The sequence below is a fragment of the Toxorhynchites rutilus genome, chromosome 1, assembly GCF_029784135.1.
Source record: "Toxorhynchites rutilus septentrionalis strain SRP chromosome 1, ASM2978413v1, whole genome shotgun sequence".
Lineage (NCBI taxonomy): Eukaryota > Metazoa > Arthropoda > Insecta > Diptera > Culicidae > Toxorhynchites > Toxorhynchites rutilus.
Genome location: NC_073744.1, coordinates 17,249,351 through 17,268,530, shown reverse-complemented (window position 1 = coordinate 17,268,530; position 19,180 = coordinate 17,249,351). Strand labels below are relative to the sequence as shown.

General features: G+C 38.3%; 1 protein-coding gene across 2 annotated transcripts in view; it reads left to right on the top strand.

Annotated features, from left to right (window-relative positions):
• LOC129762430 (very-long-chain 3-oxoacyl-CoA reductase) overlaps nt 1–8,184 on the top strand; it is a 31,463-nt gene extending 23,279 nt beyond the window's left edge. For both annotated transcript variants that reach the window (XM_055760666.1, XM_055760665.1), the window contains exons 4-5: nt 7,052–7,127; nt 7,191–8,184. In XM_055760666.1, the coding sequence (XP_055616641.1) occupies nt 7,052–7,127; nt 7,191–7,870 (756 nt within the window). In that variant the 3' untranslated portion in view covers nt 7,871–8,184. The remainder of the gene's footprint in view (nt 1–7,051; nt 7,128–7,190) is intronic.
• Nucleotides 8,185–19,180: the final 10,996 nt, after the last annotated feature.

Sequence of the window (19,180 nt, the reverse complement as noted above, 5' to 3'; positions counted from 1 at the left end):
TTTTATTTACAAAATAAAATTTTAATTTCCGATATAAAAAATATGTATTTTTAATTTTTTTTTTCAATTTTTTCATATAAAATAGAAGTCATGTAGAAAATTTAAAAAATGGGCCCAAGGTGGTAAAACTTTTTTTGACAAACTTTGCGGAACATCAAATTTTTAGGAATTTTCGAAACTTCGAGTTTTTGTATGTTAGCAGTCATTTTTAATCACAAATTATGAATCCTGATGATATTCAACCATCAATACTCTATAACTATTTCTAATACACTATTTCGGTACGACTCATAGTTTTTGAGATATAAATTATCAAAGATTTCTCTTACTCAAATCGATACGCATTTTTCAAAAGTTACACTTAAGTCAAAAAATTCCCAATTGCTATGGAAAACTCATATTTCCTCTAACCCAAACGGAATACACACTTTCATTCGAATCAAAAATATTCATGTTTTGTCATTTGTCGATTTCATTTGGAATTACTCAAATGTTTGTTTGTGTTCTTTTTAAAAAAAATAAGGGGTTGTATTTAGGACACGACCACATATTTTCGACGTAGAACTACGTAATTACATTATGCAATCCACTTATTTACCACTTCAAATATTATTTTAGAATGCATCGAAATTTTTGTAATAGATTATGTTCTTCGTTACAAATAAATTTGATGAACGTTCTTTTATGTTTGATATGATGCCTAAGACTACCAAAATATGTGAACGGAATTGTCAAACGATCATTGTGTTTTACAATCCCTCTGAAATTATTGCACATCTCATGTTTACGTAGTTCTCGAACCGCGAAAGTTCATTCACCTCTGGTATTTGAAATAACGATGTTCACAGGCTTCTCAGTTCAAAAGTACGTTTTAGGAAAACATTCCGGTCTGCACAACGACAAGCGAGTACAAAAGTACTCAACACCAAAAAATACACCCGACTTGCATATATTTGCAAAGTGGATTCCCTCAGGCACATTATTTCGAAGTCCGTGTTAGAGAAACACAGCTCAGTGGAAAAAAATACCCCCGACTTGCATGTTTTGACGAAGCGGATTCCCCTAGGCACATTGATTTTGGTGTCCGTGTTAGTGAAACACAGCTCGGTGAGAACAAAAATACCCCCAACTCGCATGTATATTTGCAAAGCGGATTTCCACAGGTACATCAATTTTGAAGTCTGTGTTGGGGAAACCGTGAATCGGGTCAATCAAAACTTGGCAGTTAGGGCGTTTAGATAACGCTTGACATTTCACAGTTATTCAATTGTTCATTTCATGAAAAATAACATTTTGTTAATTGTGATAGACGCGTAGAAATATTTCCTATCAATTGATGCAAACATCTTTCCGATCTGTTAAGAAATGTTCGAGTTATAAGCATTCGAAATACGAGTAGGGTTAGCACACAAATCGACCCTAACAAATGTATGGGAAAAAAAGAAGTTCTTCCAGTTTTCATGAATTTAAACCATTTAGAGATTAGCGAATTGTAATGTATAGCATATCAAACAAATCTTAGAGAGTTTCCGATTCGATTGGTATGCAAATCATGAGAATTCGTTCAGAGTGAACATAGTTATTAACGTTTACTTTATTTCATAAAAACGTGACCTGTTTTCTGATTTGGCACTTTTCCTGAAAGACGGAGTTCTACGTCAAAAAATTACTGGAACCCAACTCTAGGATCCTCAAATAAGAGTATCTTCGAGATGGGGGTGAATGGAGGGCAAATAAAAAAAATTTACATATGATGAAAAATTCCCAAAATCATAGTTAGTCTGTTTTAATTATGACTGATTTTTTATAAAGGCGTATGCAGAAACATTGAACTTTTTATTTCAAAAAAACCGTTACTCGAAATCAAGATGCTTGATTAAAATATAATGTAGAGCAAAGTTACTGGGGAATTATTGAACTACTCGGGAAAAAACATTTCAAATACACTGTTACAAAAACGTAGATTTTATTATGGCAACTCTGATGCAAATGCATAGAGTTAATCGAATTCCTGATAGATAGATTCTGATAGCAAAACTAGCGGTAGTGAACGTAGCCCGATGCGCCTGGCTTGTGTGAGCCGTTAATGGCAAGTGCCAGAGTGAATGTTTGGAATAATTACGAAGTTAAAAATGGGGGTCGGTTCAGGACCACCTCGACTTTTTTTTTCCAAAATTTTCATTCAAAATGAAGAAAAAAAGCCTTATTTTTTAATTTGTCGCAATCTAAATGAAAATTGAATTCATTTTCCATACAAATCAAAACAATTTTTTCTCTGTTTTTGAAGCAATGAGATCGCAAAATGGCACTAAAACACCAGCATGAAGAGAGTAAGGAAAAAGTCACCGTAATATCAAATTGTCAGTATTGTGACACCTTTCATTTGACACTACTGAAAATTCGGTAGGAAGCACCGTTCCTGTGATACAACCAGATCAATATCGGTTGGGTTAGGACCACCTTCCGCTATAGGTTGGACCTTTGGAAGAAAAAGGGGAAATCTCAGAAGAAAGTGGGAAGTATTCAGGATAGAACTAACATAAAAAAGGTTGGGTAATATCTATGATATAACCGCACAGTTGACGTGGGACTAGCTTAGCTTAGCAATCATTTGTTTATATTGATTGAATAAAACAACTTCCGAATTCAATCAAATTCAATATATTTGCTTTGTAAGTAAAGAGATACATTCCATGTAAGGTCAATTCATGCATTGTGATAGATTATGTTCTTCGTTACTAGTCCTTTTACGTTTGGTATAATTATCAAACGAATATTTTATTTTACATTTTCCTCTGAAGTTTGCATCTCTCAAGTGTACGTACTTCTCGAACCGCGAATTTGTTTGATTTGATGAAATTCAGGTACTCAGTGCCAGAAATTCAGTGAGTAGAAGATATGAAGGCATATCCTTCAATGCAATCTTGAATAACCGAGCCAAAGCATTGTGTTCGTACCCGTTTTTGTAGTCCGTGTTAGGAAGACACTTTTCGGAGTGCAAAAAAGAAACATGCGGGTGCAGAAGTATCCCCGGCTTGCATGAATCCACAACTTCAACTTATACCGTGTTCAGGAAACATATTCTAGCATGCACAAATGCAAGCCGAGTACAAAAGGTAAACGCAAAACCGATTTCCCCAGACACCTTGGTTCTGTGTCTGTGTTGGGGAAAGTCGGAACAAAAGTGCCCCCGACTTCTTTGAATTTGCAATGCCAATTTTCCCACGCTCCATGGATTTGAAGTCTGTGTTGGGGAAACACATTTCAGTCGGAACAAAAATACCCCCGACTTACATGTATTTGCAATGCCAATTTCCCCACGGCTACTTGGTTACGATGGCTGTGTTGGGGAAACCATACATCGGGCCAATCAAAACGAGGTAGTTTGGGCGTTCAGATAACGCTTAACATTTTACAGTTATTCAATTGTTTATCTAATGATAAACACCATTTTATTAATTCCGATAGATGCGTAGAAATATTCCCTATCAGTTGATGCAAACATCTTTCCGACACAGTAAGAAATGTCCGAGTTATAAGCATTTGGAATCTCCAGCTTCTTCCACTTCACACTACCACTCACTTTTTCCACGACTCTTTACTTCTACTCTACTTTTTCAGCTTTCCAATACAATGCCCAGCAAACATTAAGTCGTATGAATAGCTATAATTGAAGGCGATATACATACAACCCAGACACATTTGTGTGTTATATGATGCATATAACTAGCATATACACGCAAAAGTGGAGGCAATATACGTATATACCAAATTTGGTACGCATATAAATATTTTGATTGACATTTTATGCGATTGTGATTTGATACGAATTTATATGTAACTTATCATGTGCAAAGTTATACGCAAACATTAAGCTGGGTGTCTTTCACTCCTTCTCAATAAATTTATAAACTTCCTTTTATCTTCTAAGTTTCTCCACGAGTCCCCCAATCTCTCCTTCCAAATCAACTTATTTCCTCTCCTCCAGCTCCTTTCCTCCTCCCATCTCCTCTCATTTGCACCGGAAGGACATCTTTCAATCATGACAGATGTCTTTTTCGCCGGATGTCAAACCATGTCGACCTGATGTCGGGTTAGTCGGTTTACATCGATTTTTATTAACCAAGGTAACCAACCATTTAACAACAATCAGACCCGTCACAACCTAAGATAAGATCAGACAACTGGCTTCTTACTCTTCTTCGCCGTCCAAGAACGAAGCCATGACATGAAGATGCCAGAGTTGCAAAATATTTTAAAATTTCGGATTTTCCTAATTTCTGTTTTTATGAATCGTAATATTTGGTTGGTGCGAATTTAATGATTTTGCATATTTTCAAGTAGGCAATCTCAAAAATATGTTTTAAAAAGATAAAATAAGTATTTTAAATACCCAGATCTATAATAAAGGGTGTGTCACATCAAATTGCATCACGGAAAAAACGCTGTAGAAATTCGCCCAGTAGACCGATCCTTTTGAAAATTTTAGACAGCAAAATAAAAACTATTAAACAACTTTTGGCATTTTCTTTTTATTCATACTTCGAGCCCAAGCCCGTATGCTCGCACCTTCCTCTTTACCCCGTCCATAAGGTTCTGTACAACGTCAGGTTGTAGTTTTTTTTGAACAGAAATCCATTTTCTCTTGAAGTCCGCCTCCGATTTGACAACTTTTGGGTTCTTCCGGAGGGCCTGCTTCATAATCGCCCAATATTTCTCTATTGGGCGAAGCTCCGGCGCATTGGGCGGGTTCATTTCCTTTGACACGAAGGTGACCCCGTTGGCTTCGTACCACTCCAACACGTCCTTTGAATAGTGGCACGAAGCGAGATCCGGCCAGAAGATGGTCGGGCCCTCGTGCTGCTTCAATAGTGGTAGTAAGCGCTTCTGTAGGCACTCCTTAAGGTAAACCTGCCCGTTTACCGTGCCGGTCATCACGAAGGGGGCGCTCCGCTTTCCGCAAGAGCAGATCGCTTGCCACACCATGTACTTTTTGGCAAACTTGGATAGTTTCTGCTTGCGAATCTCCTCCGGAACGCTGAATTTGTCCTCTTCGGAGAAGAACAACAGGCCCGGCAGCTGACGAAAGTCCGCTTTGACGTTGGTTTCGTCGTCCATTACCAGGCAATGCGGCTTCGTCAGCATTTCGGTGCACAGCTTCCGGGCTCGCGTCTTCCCCACCATGTTTTGCCTTTCGTCGCGGTTAGGAGCCTTCTGAACCTTGTATGTACGCAGGCCCTCCCGCTGCTTGGTCCGCTGGACGAATGAACTTGACAAATTCAGCTTATTGGCGACATCCCGGACCGAACTTCTCGGATCACGTCTAAACTGCTTAACTACGCGCTTGAGATCTTTTTCACTGACGGAGCATCCATTTTTGCCGTTTTTCACCTTCCGGTCGATGGTTAGGTTCTCGAAGTATCGTTTTAGTACTCTGCTGACCGTGGATTGGACGATTCCCAGCATCTTACCGATGTCCCGATGTGACAACTCCGGATTCTCGAAATGAGTGCACAGGATTAATTCACGACGCTCTTTTTCGTTCGACGACATTTTTCCAAATTTACGAAAAATTGACAGTGAAGCATGGCCAACGTGATCTATACACTCTTATCTGATTATAAGCGAAAGCTGAAGATTTTTTTTTTTTTTTATTTTTTTTTATCTGTATTATAGTGACTTTCAACTCATTTGGCTGGTTCGTCACTTCTACTTCCATTTTTGGAAGAATGTCGGGAGTGAGAATTGAACTCGTGACCTTTAGCGTGAGAGAGAAAGCTGAAGATATAAATCCTAAAAATTAAATTTCTACAGCGTTTTTTCCGTGATGCAATTTGATGGGACACACCCTTTATAATAATGATATCCATAACAACTAATACAAGTTTGTCGGGAGAGTCTTTTCTCCGTGCAAAACAATGGCAACTCACAACCAAACAAATTTTACTTACACACTGAACAGAAAATATTTGACACGGACAACCTATTGTGACCGTCGATTATTAATTGATCGGTAACAATTTTGTAACGTGACAACGCTTTGTGGATCCTGTTTTTTCGTTCAAAGTCTGTTGTCACGTCACACAATGAATGCCGATATTTGCAAGGTTCTTGCGAGTTTTTTGAAAAATTGAATATACTGGAATCTATGTTCATCTTTTGTTGAAAAATCATAGAACAAAGTCAATTTGTATGTGTTGAAACGGAACTGAAAATATGATATTAATGTTCAAGAGTCGGAAACCACAAAAAGTCAGATTACAAAAGTATTGAACTGGTAACAAACGAATTCAACCATAAAATATTCTCCAACTAATGATTCACGTAGGAAATTTTCTCAATCTTACTTTGACATCGTTTGCTTATCAGAAATCGCTGGATTTATGCATGAAAACTAGAAAAAATATGTTTTTAGTGAGTCAAAACGTTGTCACAACAACACGAATCACACTGCAATAAATATTGTTGATGTTCATATGGTAATCTTTATAATCCATGGGTATAAACTTTTCGAACCCTTCATTTGAATCCCACTTTTCTCTTAACAAAAAGAAAACGGAATAGAATTGAAACATCCTCAATTAATTCTCATTACCACATTCAACAGTACGATCGGTTCAACGATCGACTCGCTATCATGCATACGAGAGAAAAAAAGTCAAAAGCTTCCTGTCACTCCCGCTAAGCAATTGAAAATCATTGCGTAAACATTATTCGCAAATGCAAATCATCGATGATTTCGTGCGATTCAACGTTAAAGCTATAATGTGAAACCGTTAAACAGTAAATTGATAATTGATTGAAGCGGAAAAATCCCATTCCATCACATCGCCGATGAAACTTTCTCACTCACTAGGAAAATAGTGACATGCCAATCGTACTCTAAAAGAAAAGCCATCTCGACAAATATAGGTGAAAGTGCAGCCATAGAGCATCCAACAAAAGAAAACACTTCGCCGCGCCTCGTCTCGGTGGTTCCGGCTCGATCGCATTCATTTTCTTTACCTTTTACTCACAAAAAAACCTTTTGCCTCCCTTCTCTTTCTTCAAGCTTGCTAAAAAGGGCCTCAATGTGGTGCTGGTCAGCCGGACTCTCTCCAAGCTCGAGGATATCGCTAAAGAGATTGGCAAGACACACAAAATAGAAAAATTACACTGTCGACTAATCATATCTTTTCCCCGTTATGCAGAATCCGAGAGTAAGGTCCAAACGAAGATTATCGTCGCCGACTTCACGGGTGGAGCGGAAATTTACGAAGCGATCGAGCAGCAAACGGCCGGTCTCGAGATTGGTGTACTGGTCAACAATGTGGGCATGAGTTACTCCAACCCGGAATACTTCCTCGCCCTGCCCGACCAGGAGAAAACCGTGACCAATGTGATCACCTGCAACATCTTCTCCGTCATCCGGATGTGTAAACTCTTCCTGCCCGGGATGGTCGAACGCAGGAAAGGCGTCATAATTAATATCTCATCCCTCGCGGCCGTTATACCGTCACCGATGCTGAGCGTCTACGGGGCCACCAAATCGTTCGTGGACAAATTCAGTGATGATTTGGGGTCGGAGTACGCCAAACATGGGGTCATCGTGCAGTGTGTGCTGCCAGGTCCGGTGGCCACCAACATGTCCAAGATTCGTCGCTCCACTTGGATGGCTTGTTCGCCCAAAACGTTCGTGTCGAACGCACTCAACACGGTAGGAATCGCTAAACACACGACCGGTTACTACCCGCACGCCCTGTTCCTAGCAGGCCTCGATCTGATCGTATTTGCGTCCCAATCCGCGGCGCGAAGAATCACACTCAATACGATGGAGAACATTCGGTCGAGGGCAATGAAGCAGGCAGCCGCTAAGAAGGAAACTAAATAGGGTGTAGTTTGGCATTAATTGAATTCTCTTTGGATGATAATTTTCACCACCAAGCTTCAGTTGGGCGAGTTGGATTTGTGTGTTAGCGAAAAGTGGAAGTATGTTTGCGTTAGATAGGTAGCCTCCGGTAGTTGTTTTTATACTTTTTTACTCAAGTTATGATTTGCTTTCCAAATCGTTCCAACTGTCACCTAAAGTTGAAGTTGTCGAAGGCATCTACTACTGAATGGAGAAAAGGGCTCACAAGGTGGGATGAAAGAAGTCGCAAATACAAATATAGATACATAAGATTACCATAACGGTAGTGATAGTAATCGATTTTGAGTTTCTACTCCGCTGAAATGTACCGAAATCTCATTACATCATGTGGTCTGTTCAGCGACCATATCGAAGAGTTTAAAAATTTCATCATTAACACCAGATTAACATCGAGAGTGCTGATATAATCGAGAAACAGCATTACTTCCAACGCTGGATTCAATATAATGCTCATTCGCGTTGACGACATTGATTGATTTTCAGGCGGAATGAGTGTGTAAAATAAAAATTATGAATGAAAATTAACTTCTTCGGGTTAAATTATCATTCTATGTAGATGAAAAACTCTTTTTTTTTGCAGGCGGTGGTGGATCTCATGTTAAAATTGTGTCTGAAAACAATTTTATGTTATAGAGTTTCAGTAAAAAATATCGGATATCTATGGAAAATGGTTTTAATAAGAGTCAGCAATACGTGTTTAAGTAGTTAAATAACATGATGTGAAAATTTTCATTCAAATTTTAACATTCTAAAACTATCTTGTGCCTTCTAATCGGAAAGAGACAACACTTTCGAGTTTATGGCCCACATTATGGGCCCGAACTTGAAAGTTGCCACCAGACGTCGACACTGTGCAACGGTTATCGCGAATTGATTGGTTCGTGTCTTAGTTGAACTAACTAGAGGTAGGTAGTTTACTCTCTAAGGCGGAATTAGTGATGTCCGTTCTCTCATATTGATCGTTTATCAACTAATCGTATATTTCCAAACTGTTTGTTAATCCATAAATAACCATTTACGCTCAAAAAAATATTTTTGACTTCATCTCCATACTGGGAGGTAATGCTTGTTTTAGAATGAGCGAATTTTTCAGGTGCGAAATTGGTTCTTGCGAAATTGCATTAGGAAATCATGCGACAGATGTCAAACTATCGTTCTTACAACGAAAACAAGTTGTACGAGATTGGTGACACAACTTCATGTTACTCACAAATGACGAATTTCATGCCAACTCGACTAGCCGTTGGCAGCACCATCTCAAATAGCAGCGAAACATGGTGGGTGTAAACACATAGGTCTTCTAAGCAACTTTGCATACTTGAAAATTTATATTTTTATATTTTTTTAATTTACATTTTTATTTAGCCAAAAAAATTTTACAAAAAAATAGAACTCAAAAATTATAACACCTACATAATACGAGTGGAAGGATGAAATGTACGAAATTCTTTAAATTTTTATTAAAAAAATACCAGAATTTAAAAAAAAATTCCCAGAAAAAAAAAATAAAAAAAAATTAAAATTATTCCAAGGCGACTCTTTCAGCCCACTTTGGTTTTGTCTGGCACTAAACCCCCTCAGTAGGACGCTCAATAGAAACGGTCATGGTTATAAAATAAGGTATGGCGACGGCGCCCACGAAGAAGTGACCCATACCTTTTACATGGACGATCTCAAGGTCTACGCTGATTCACGTCAGCGTCTAGGTGTAGCTATCCGGGTTGTCGAAGATATAAGCAGGGACATCTGCATGGAGTTCGGCCTCGACAAGTGCCGCTGTGTCCACCTGCTGAAGGGACAACTTACCGAATCCGGAGGCTACGAGGTCTATGACGGCGAGTTTATACAAGACATGGTTCGTGGCGAATCCTACAAATACCTTGGATTCCGACAGCTCACCGGGATTCGCCACTCCGACATCAAGACGGAGCTGCGAGACAAGTTCTTGAGTCGAGTGAACTGTGTCCTGAGGACTTTCCTCAACGCGGGGAACAAGGTACGCGCGATCAACACATTCGCGGTTCCCCTGCTGACCTTCAGTTTTGGTGTAGTCAAATGGAGCAAAACTGACCTAGAGGACCTTGAGAGGTGGATGAGGAAAGCATTTAAAGAGGCCGGAATGCACCATCCTCAATCGGCACTGGAGAGAGTTTCACTGCCACGCAAAGAAGGGGGACTTGGAATAGTCGACATATCTGCACTGTGTGTTGCCCAGGTACAACAACTGCGCGAGTACTTCGCAGAACGCGCCAACCAAAACGCGCTATACCGGGCTGTCTGCGCCGCCGACAGAGGATACAGCGCTCTGCACTTGGCGCAAGCGGAGTACCAACTCAACTGCAATCTGCAGACAGTGGAGGAGAAGATTGCAGCTTGGAAGCAGAAGGCAGTGCATGGTGCCCACCCCCATCAACTGGACCGGCCACACGTCGACAAGGCCGCATCTAATCTGTGGCTAACGCGTGGTGAACTCTCTTCAGTAGTAGAAGCCGACATGATAGCCATCCAGGACAGGATAATGCCGACGAGAAACTGCAGCCGGTACGTCTGGCATCAAGACGTTGATGACATTTGCCGGATGTGCCATCAACCAGGTGAAAACATAGAGCACATTATGGGAGGCTGTCTCGTTTTGGCCAACGCAGCCTACACCGAGCGCCACAACAACGTGGCCCGTATTGTTCATCGACAACAGGCGCTCCAATGTGCTCTACTGGAAGACAACGTACCAAACTATCGGTACCTGCCTGCACCTGTCCTGGAAAATGACCGTTTCAAGCTGTACTGGGATCGCACTGTTCTTACCGACCTCTCGATCCACCACAACCGCCCAGATATAATGGTTTACGACAAGAGCGACCGCAAAGTCACCATCATCGATGTCGCTATTCCACTGAACCAGAATCTGGAGGAGACCCACGGTCGCAAAATCTGCAAGTACCGACCATTGGCCGTGGAGCTCGAGGAACTGTGGGGGCTAAGGGAGGTCTCAAGAATTGTTCCAGTCGTTCTCTCTGGAACTGGAATTATCCCGAAGACACTTCTGGAAGCGCTAAAGGTGTTGAACATCGAGAAGGAATTGGCCGGCATCCAAAAGTCGGTCATCCTTAGCACCTGCGCGATTGTCCGACAATTCCTCGGTCAGGACTAAAACAGCACGAGCATGCAGATACGTGCATTCCGCAGAGCCTAGTCCCCCTTTGGCATTCAGAAGCCCGGGGGCAGGTGAAAATTCTGGCTAGGTTCGCCTAGTTAAAAAGTGAGATAAGTCTGCCCAAAAAAAAATTCATTTTTCTCAAAAACGTATTTTTTAAAATTCTAAAAAAAATTATATGAATAGCCCTTACATACATCGTAAGATGGGCACTTTTACCGGAATTATTTTTTTTAACTCTCCTTTACTCGCATATTGGTCTGTCAGACCGAGAAATCAATAATTCGTTCATTTCTCAGAAAATATTAACACTACGATTTTGCGATTCTCTCTAGCTTCGTTATTCGTCGTTCGTCATCGTTTAGCGTATCGCATGTGTTGATAAGAAGGGGACGTGTGTCACTTTTTTAACACTTTCGGTCTGACACACCGACGCGAGTATAAGAGTAACTTTTTTGGACAAGTGCCTTTTTTCATATACTAGAATATTGTTGAATGAAATGAATAGAATAATGTTAGTAGCGTGGAATATTTGTTGAATATAATGCATAAGATCATTACACGACCTCCTATTTGTTTTCAATCCCTTTTGTAACTGGATTGAATGGATTCATATATTAACTATTCGTCGATATATTCGTCGTTAGATTCATACGTTCAAAAGCAAAATATATGTTTGACTTTCGTATAGTTATTTGCTAAACATAATGGTCATACATATACACACTTGTGAAAGAATTTCACTTGTGGAAGAATTGTAAACAGTAAACAATAAACTGATCGGTAGCTTATGGTAATTTTTAACAATTACAGTTTCGGGGATATTTTTTTTAATAATGGACAATATCGACAAGAAAACGAGAAAAAGAGAAGCAAGTTCCTAGAAATCCTTTTATATCATCTTTTTATGCCTCATCTAAAAAAAGGCATTAATTCATAGTTTACCAAGAAAACAGAGACAAAGAATATTAGAAATATGCAAACTTTATATTCCAGAACCTTTATCATCTGGTAATTATCTAGAAGGTCGTTATACATTCTTCTCTCGATAAAAGACCCGATAAACACGCAACAACTGCAAGAAATTTAAAAAATATGTTTGTTTCGAGCATGCAGTTATGCTATGTTCTGATTCTTACTCCAATGAAACCACAATCGATTAATACGTTTTTATGTTATTTTATAGCTCTTTATACTTCAATGAATTATATTCAGTTGCTTACTTTTAACTAATAACAGTGAAAAATTCGAATTTCGTTATTTGTGTTGGAGTATCAAAAATTACTCTGTTTTGAGGAGGCTGAATTAGATGACTATTTAAACATAATAAACGAAGAAAACATATAGAAAAATAAACAATGGCAACATTACAGAGAAGTTTAATTTTCGGTCTGACACCGTGCGCGAGTATACGTGTTATGATTTTTCACGCGAGTACAGGAGGGTTAAACACAAAACGAGCAGAACAAGCGACCTTTTTGTTTCGGGCACAGAAACATTCTGAAATTTTTCCTCAGTGGAGATGCAATACTTATACGCTAGTGACAGCTTACTTACTATGCAAGGGTGAAGTTTACTTCGCAAATTTTCTCTTCTCGCTATCCCTCTTCGTTGTTTCTGTTCTAGCGGCTGCATAAGTTACCCGTTATTGGCAGCTCTGTTCGGGGAAGCACACAAATGGACAGAACAAATGCATGGGAAAATGGAAATGATTCTAATTTTCATCAATTTCTACCATATACAGACTATGGGATTGTAATGTATAGCATATCCAACAAAAAAAATCTTATAAAATGTTCAATTCGATTGGTATACAAAACGTTTAAATCCGTTTGTAGGAAAAATAGTTATGACCGTTAACTTTATTTCATAAAAAACGTGACCTGTTTTCTGATTTGGCACCCTTAATGTAAGACGTAGTTCTACGTCAAAAATCTAAAATTGTAGGCGATATACATACATCCAAGACACTTTTATGATGTGTATAACTGGCATATGCATATGAAATTGGAGGCCATATACATTTATATGGGGTATATGATGTAATATAAACGATAATTATACGATTTATTAATTTCTAGGATGTATGTATATCGCCACCACGTTTGCATGTATGGGCTGGCTAGGCGCTTCATATACATGCAATTTATAATAATCATACTTGTATGTTTGTGAATATAATCCTCAAAATAAAATCATTATCTAAACCTTCGTTTCAAACAACTTATACAGTAACCAAATAACGCAATAAACATCAAGAATTGTTGGGAATCTCTTATCAATATTTGTGCAAATTTAAAAATGTGCTCAACTCCAGTTTTGTTGACAACTTATATGCAGTCAATTAAATCGTACGATAAGTCATATATAAACATAAACATTCCCACCTTTCATCCTTCATTAAACACCTCGTTATAGAAATCTGTCAGTATGCATACACTCTCCTACAAAACATAGTGGGAAAAAAATTATTCGTCGATGTAAACAAGCAGTGAAAAAGGAGACACTTTTCGACGAGTGATTTGTATGAATTTCCACTGCCGTGACCAAGATTTTGACTAAATGTCAGACGTACAACACGATTGAATTAACGGGATTATTGTCAACGGCATTCTGGATGAATATCAGTTGTTGAATTTCGAAACATAATTTTCAATTAATTATTTTAATTAATTCCATGACGGTTCAAGATGAATGCCCAGGAAAATATTTTTTTCTGGGCTTTCAATTTTTTCCGACCTTCAATCTGAGAATCATAATGGAATGCCTAGAGACGTTTGAATAGAAATGTGAAATGTTTATTCCATATTTAAAGAAAAGACAACACTTATATAGAACAAGTAACTAAATTGAAAAAAGGCATTCGATTTGTCAAAGATCGATTTTTTGGAACCGATTAAATCAGTGAATCGATCACTGCGCCGTTCAGGTAATCGATTCATCAAGATCGATATTTTTCTAAAGATCGCCCAAACTTTTTTCGATTGCTTGGTTTCGACTTACAAAGGTACTGAAAAGAGATCTGCATGGTGGCGTACGAATTCGAGTTTGAGTCACTGTATGTTAACATCGATCTTCCTTATTAATGGTTCGATAATTAATCGATATACGCAATCTGTTCGATCAATAGAGTAATCGAGGGATTACGACAAATCGCTAGATTCGCTCGATTTGTATTAGGTGAAAGTGATATGAATAAAAAAAACATTTGTACTTACCATAGTTACCATTGAAATGGATCTCACTCTTTTCCCTAGCGTTTTGGGTATGAAATTGTGGTTTTTATTCAACGGAATTTATTTCTTAGAACGAAGCACAATATTTACTCCACTTCATATACACTGATTCACTCTTCAAAATTCCACAACTTTTTTTTACATATAATGGAAAGGTTGGAACGAATTTCACTCAGTGCATTACGCGATTCACACTACACATCCGCAGAACAAATTTACCACCGCTGAACGAATGCTCACAAAAAAAACGATACACACGTGTGGAGAAAATGGCCGAACCACGATTGAAAAACGATCGAACACCATCAATAAATAAATCGACACTTTTTTTAGAACTGAACAAAAATACAGAATTTAAATACCTTATCTGCCCCTCAATGGAATCGCAAAACACACTTTTTCGCATAGCACCCCTCCGATGGAACTTCCAGCGAAATTCACCCGCAGAACAGATAAATTTTTGATTGCATAACTAAATTGTGACTTTCTTCCACATTCAATTTGCTATTTCTACGAATCACTTCTAACTGAATGCGAGCAACGCGAAAAAAACACAATTGTCGAGCACGTGTTAACCGCACAACATTGAGAATGTATCGAGAATGAAACACAATGTACCGTTCAATAAAAGAAGAACTGATTGAATGGGGCGATCCGAGAATGAACTGGATCAGTGTTGCCAAGAAAAAATCGTGCTTGTCGTGCCCAATGTTTTTTTGACATTGACTACAGGTTCGCTAGAATTTTTGTATCACAGGGGCCGTCCACATACCACGTGGACAGAAAAACCACAATTTTAGACACCCCACTCCCCCTCCGTGGTCGAGCGTGGACATTATCACACGCATCGATTGATTTCAAAACAGTAATTAACATCGTTAGAAGCACGGAGGGTTGTGTCGAAAGGGTTAAAGTAACCGTTCGATGTGCGGGAACAGCGACAATTTGTGAGTTCCTCAGTTGCCGATGGGGACCCACAGAGGAATGAAAGAGTTGAGGACAGTAAATGTTGCCACGTAGAATGTCAAAGACCATTCGTTGCTGAATTGCTCTGCGCCTAGCATTTGATGTTTCCATTATGATTAACATGCAGCGGGCAGGGAAATCAGGCAGTTTTGACGGGTCATTCCATGGTAAAGCGAATCGAATGAAGAATTCGTTCAATTCTGACGACCATGGATACGTGATAAAATACCCAGAGAGTAACCGCGTATTCTGAGCCGCTACGAATCAGGCTGCAGAATAATACTTTTTGTGCGTAGATGAGTGCGAGGTGTTCATTGAATGTAATCTTGGTGTCAATCGTGACACCAAGATCGCAAATCGATTCACAGGTTCACAGGATTCACATGTTCTAATCACAGGCTCTGAGACACCTAAGATGGTTCGTCCCAGCAAATGCGACAGAAGTGCCGCAATTTACCAACATTATTCGTTTTACAATAATTTACATTTGTTCTTTATCGCAAAACATTAGACCCGTCTTTTTTTTTTATTTGGGTTCCCATTTCCATTTTAGGGTGGTCCATAAAATCAAATGTTTTCACTTTTTCCCAAAAATGACTTTTTTTTAAATTCATAAATTTTGCACCACTGAGCTAGCCTTTTATTAAAAAATATTGAACCTACAGAAACAATGGGTTTTGTTCTAGTAATTATTGATTCTAATGTTTTTTTTCGTTGTCATCGCTTTGGACTAGAGAGCGCTATATTTTTCTACATTTTTTCTGGAAAGCTGAGAATTCTTCACATAACATATCTAGATAACATCGATGCTATTTTTCTCGTTTTTGAGATATAATTTTTCAAAGTTGGTTCGAAAAAACAAATTTCCTCCCTTTTCCCACTATAAAAATTCATAACTTTTGAACTACTGAACCGATTCAGATGACCGACATATCAAATTGAAGCTTATGAATTAGTTTCATTCGAAAAAAATACTATTTCTCCGAATTTTCGGTTTTTGTTTATGAATTTGATTGAGTTAGTTTTTCATAGTTTTCTCGGTTAAAGATAGAGGGCGCTATATTTTTTCATATTTTTTATGGAAAGCTGATGATTTTTTCCATAACCTATGTCAATATCAGAGATGCTATTTTTTTCGTTTTTGAAATATGATTTTTCAAATTTAACATGTTTTAAGTCTTCGTTCAATATTCCTATGTGACCAGACTAGACCTATGCGATCAGAATCCAATTTTCCCGCCAATGTGATATTTTTGCAAAGAATTGAAAAAAAATAATTTTAGTTCATTGGCTTCAATTTGATATGTTGTTCATCTGAATCGATCCAGTAGATCAAAAGTTGTGAATTTTCGAAAAACGTCATTTTTAGAACGCGATTTTTTTTCTCTATTATAGTGACTTTCAACACATTTCGGCTGGTTTGTCACTTTTACTTCCATTTTTTGGAAGAATGTCTCGAGTGAGAATAGAACTCGTGATCTTTACGTGAGAGATATGGATGTTACCACTACGCCAGAACGCCTACCAATGGGAAAAATGAATTTCTGGACCACCGGTTAACTTTGAAAAATCATATCTCAAAAACGGAAAAAAGGCATCTTTGATATTGAGATATGTTATGTAAAAAATGATCCTCAGTTTTCCAGAAAAATATATAAAAAATATATTGCGCCATCTAGTCCAAAGCCATGAAAACAATAAAATACGGTTACAATCAATAATAATGAAAATAAAATCATTTTTTTTGCAAGTTCAATATTTTTTAATTTGATATCTCGATTATCTAAATCGGTTCAATGGTTCAAAAGCTATGAATTTTCGAAGAAAGTTATTCTTGGGAAATAGTGTCTGAATTATAGTGATTTTCAACACTTTTGGCTGGTTTTGGTCGCCTCCTTTGGGAAAAAGTGGAAAAAGTTTATTTTTCGGACCACCCTAAAATGGAAATGGTCACCCAAACGAAAAAAAAAATAAAAAAATACATACGGGTCTTATATATTGCAATAAAGAACAAAACTACCACTTTTCATAGAAATCTGAGAATTACTATATTGGTTTGGCATGGAATGGCTGTATATGGGTAAACGATTTAAAAATTTTATATCTAGAGAATTTCAACACATTTACACATTGAGTCCTTTTCCCCGGTCGTTTGGCGAAGATATTCGACCCCAGGCCAATGGCGGTGAATCACGGAGGGGAAGAAACAAGGATCTTTGCAATTATCATTCAAATTTTACAGCACAAGTTGTCATCCTTTAGAAAACAAAGCAGTGTAGCAATTTATGAAGGATTATCTTCGAGGATGATTACAAATGCTCCCGCTGATCCCGTAAAAGTTTCGGAGGTTCCCTTATTTCAGGCAAACACAAACGATGTGTTCGACCGAATTGCGGATCTCGCACAGATCGCAAAGGGGACGAGAAAATCTTCTGTTGAAGTTAGAGGCCGTCCACATACCACGTGGATAACTTTAAGGGGGGTAGGGGGTACGAAAATGTCCACGCTTGTGCACGGTGAGGGGGTGGGGATACAGATATTGTCCACGTGGACGCGTTAAACAAATATTTTTCAAAAGTACATTCAGATCTGTTTTCAAAAATAAATAAAATCTGTTCTGCATTTTCAAGAGTGTTTCCGCACTTTCCGCCCATTTTGATTTATCCATAGAATGGTCATGTCGAATATTTTTCCATATCATCGAACTTCTTCGCTGAAATATGTATTCTGAATCAAACTTACATAAATGGTGAGCGATCAAGCTTCCATTGGTAGCGGAGGATCATCGTTTTCAACTTCTAAGCTACGTCATATTTGAGCCACCTTTTCTGATGGACAGTACTATCGTTCCCGAATACTTCCCGAATTCAGCGTCCATTTGGCGACGTTATCTTTGATACAGCTGAGTTAGGTATGCTCAGCTCCGGAGAGCAGCTTTTTAACACATTGCGGAACGTTCACGAGATTTCTCGTGTTTCGTGTTCCGTCTGTTACGGATGGATCACAAAATAACCCGTGTTTTCTACACTTGATGGTTAAATCCTTGGTTTGCTAAGAATCTAATGAGGCCAACCGATGGCTCGCCTTCGTATCATCCACATCGAAGGAAACGATCTCATTCGTGGAATCCGAACAAATGAAGCGTTCAAGTTTGTCCCAAAACGTGCGGTCCTTAATTGGTTAAGAATCACTTTGTTCTACCGAGAAAGATTGGGGTGCTACAAGTGAGATTGCCGTTAATCAGCATTTGTTATTACGACATTTGTTTTTTTTTACAAGGAGGTTTTGAATCTGGAATTGGATTACATATTCTGTACCACGACCAAGAGGAAACTCTTATCAATATGATCAATGGCATGGTTGAAATCACAAGCGATAAGTCTTCCTGCTCTATATTTGGAATTAAGCTTGACCATTCTACGTTTTATGGAATTAGTCACATTGAAAATATTTTCTTCAAATTGGAGCATTTTAGGCACTCAAAACATTGTTTTCTTTGTTTTAATTATCGTTTCAATATATCAACTAGTATCTCGCAGCCAAAGTTCAGTAAACAAGTATGCCTAAACCCATTGGTTGTTTTTTGTTCGAATGCTTTCGACATTTTTTTTTTGAATAGTACCTCGATTAGCTTCAATTAAAACAGTTTTCAATTGTGCTAAATCATTTCAGAAGTCTTCAGAAAAAAGTCTTTTCCATAAACACTCGTTTTTCGGAGATTTTATGCAGGCGGATTACATTTCTTCGGATGTTTTTTTATGTGTTGTTTGATTATAGATTATTTATTCCGCTGTGATTCTTTTTTTTCTTGATTGTGTAGTGTTTACAGTACTTTGAAGTCATCGAAGAAATATTTCTATTTTCAGTAGGATTATTTAGGGTGCAAATGTCGGATGGAATCAATAGTGTTTTCGG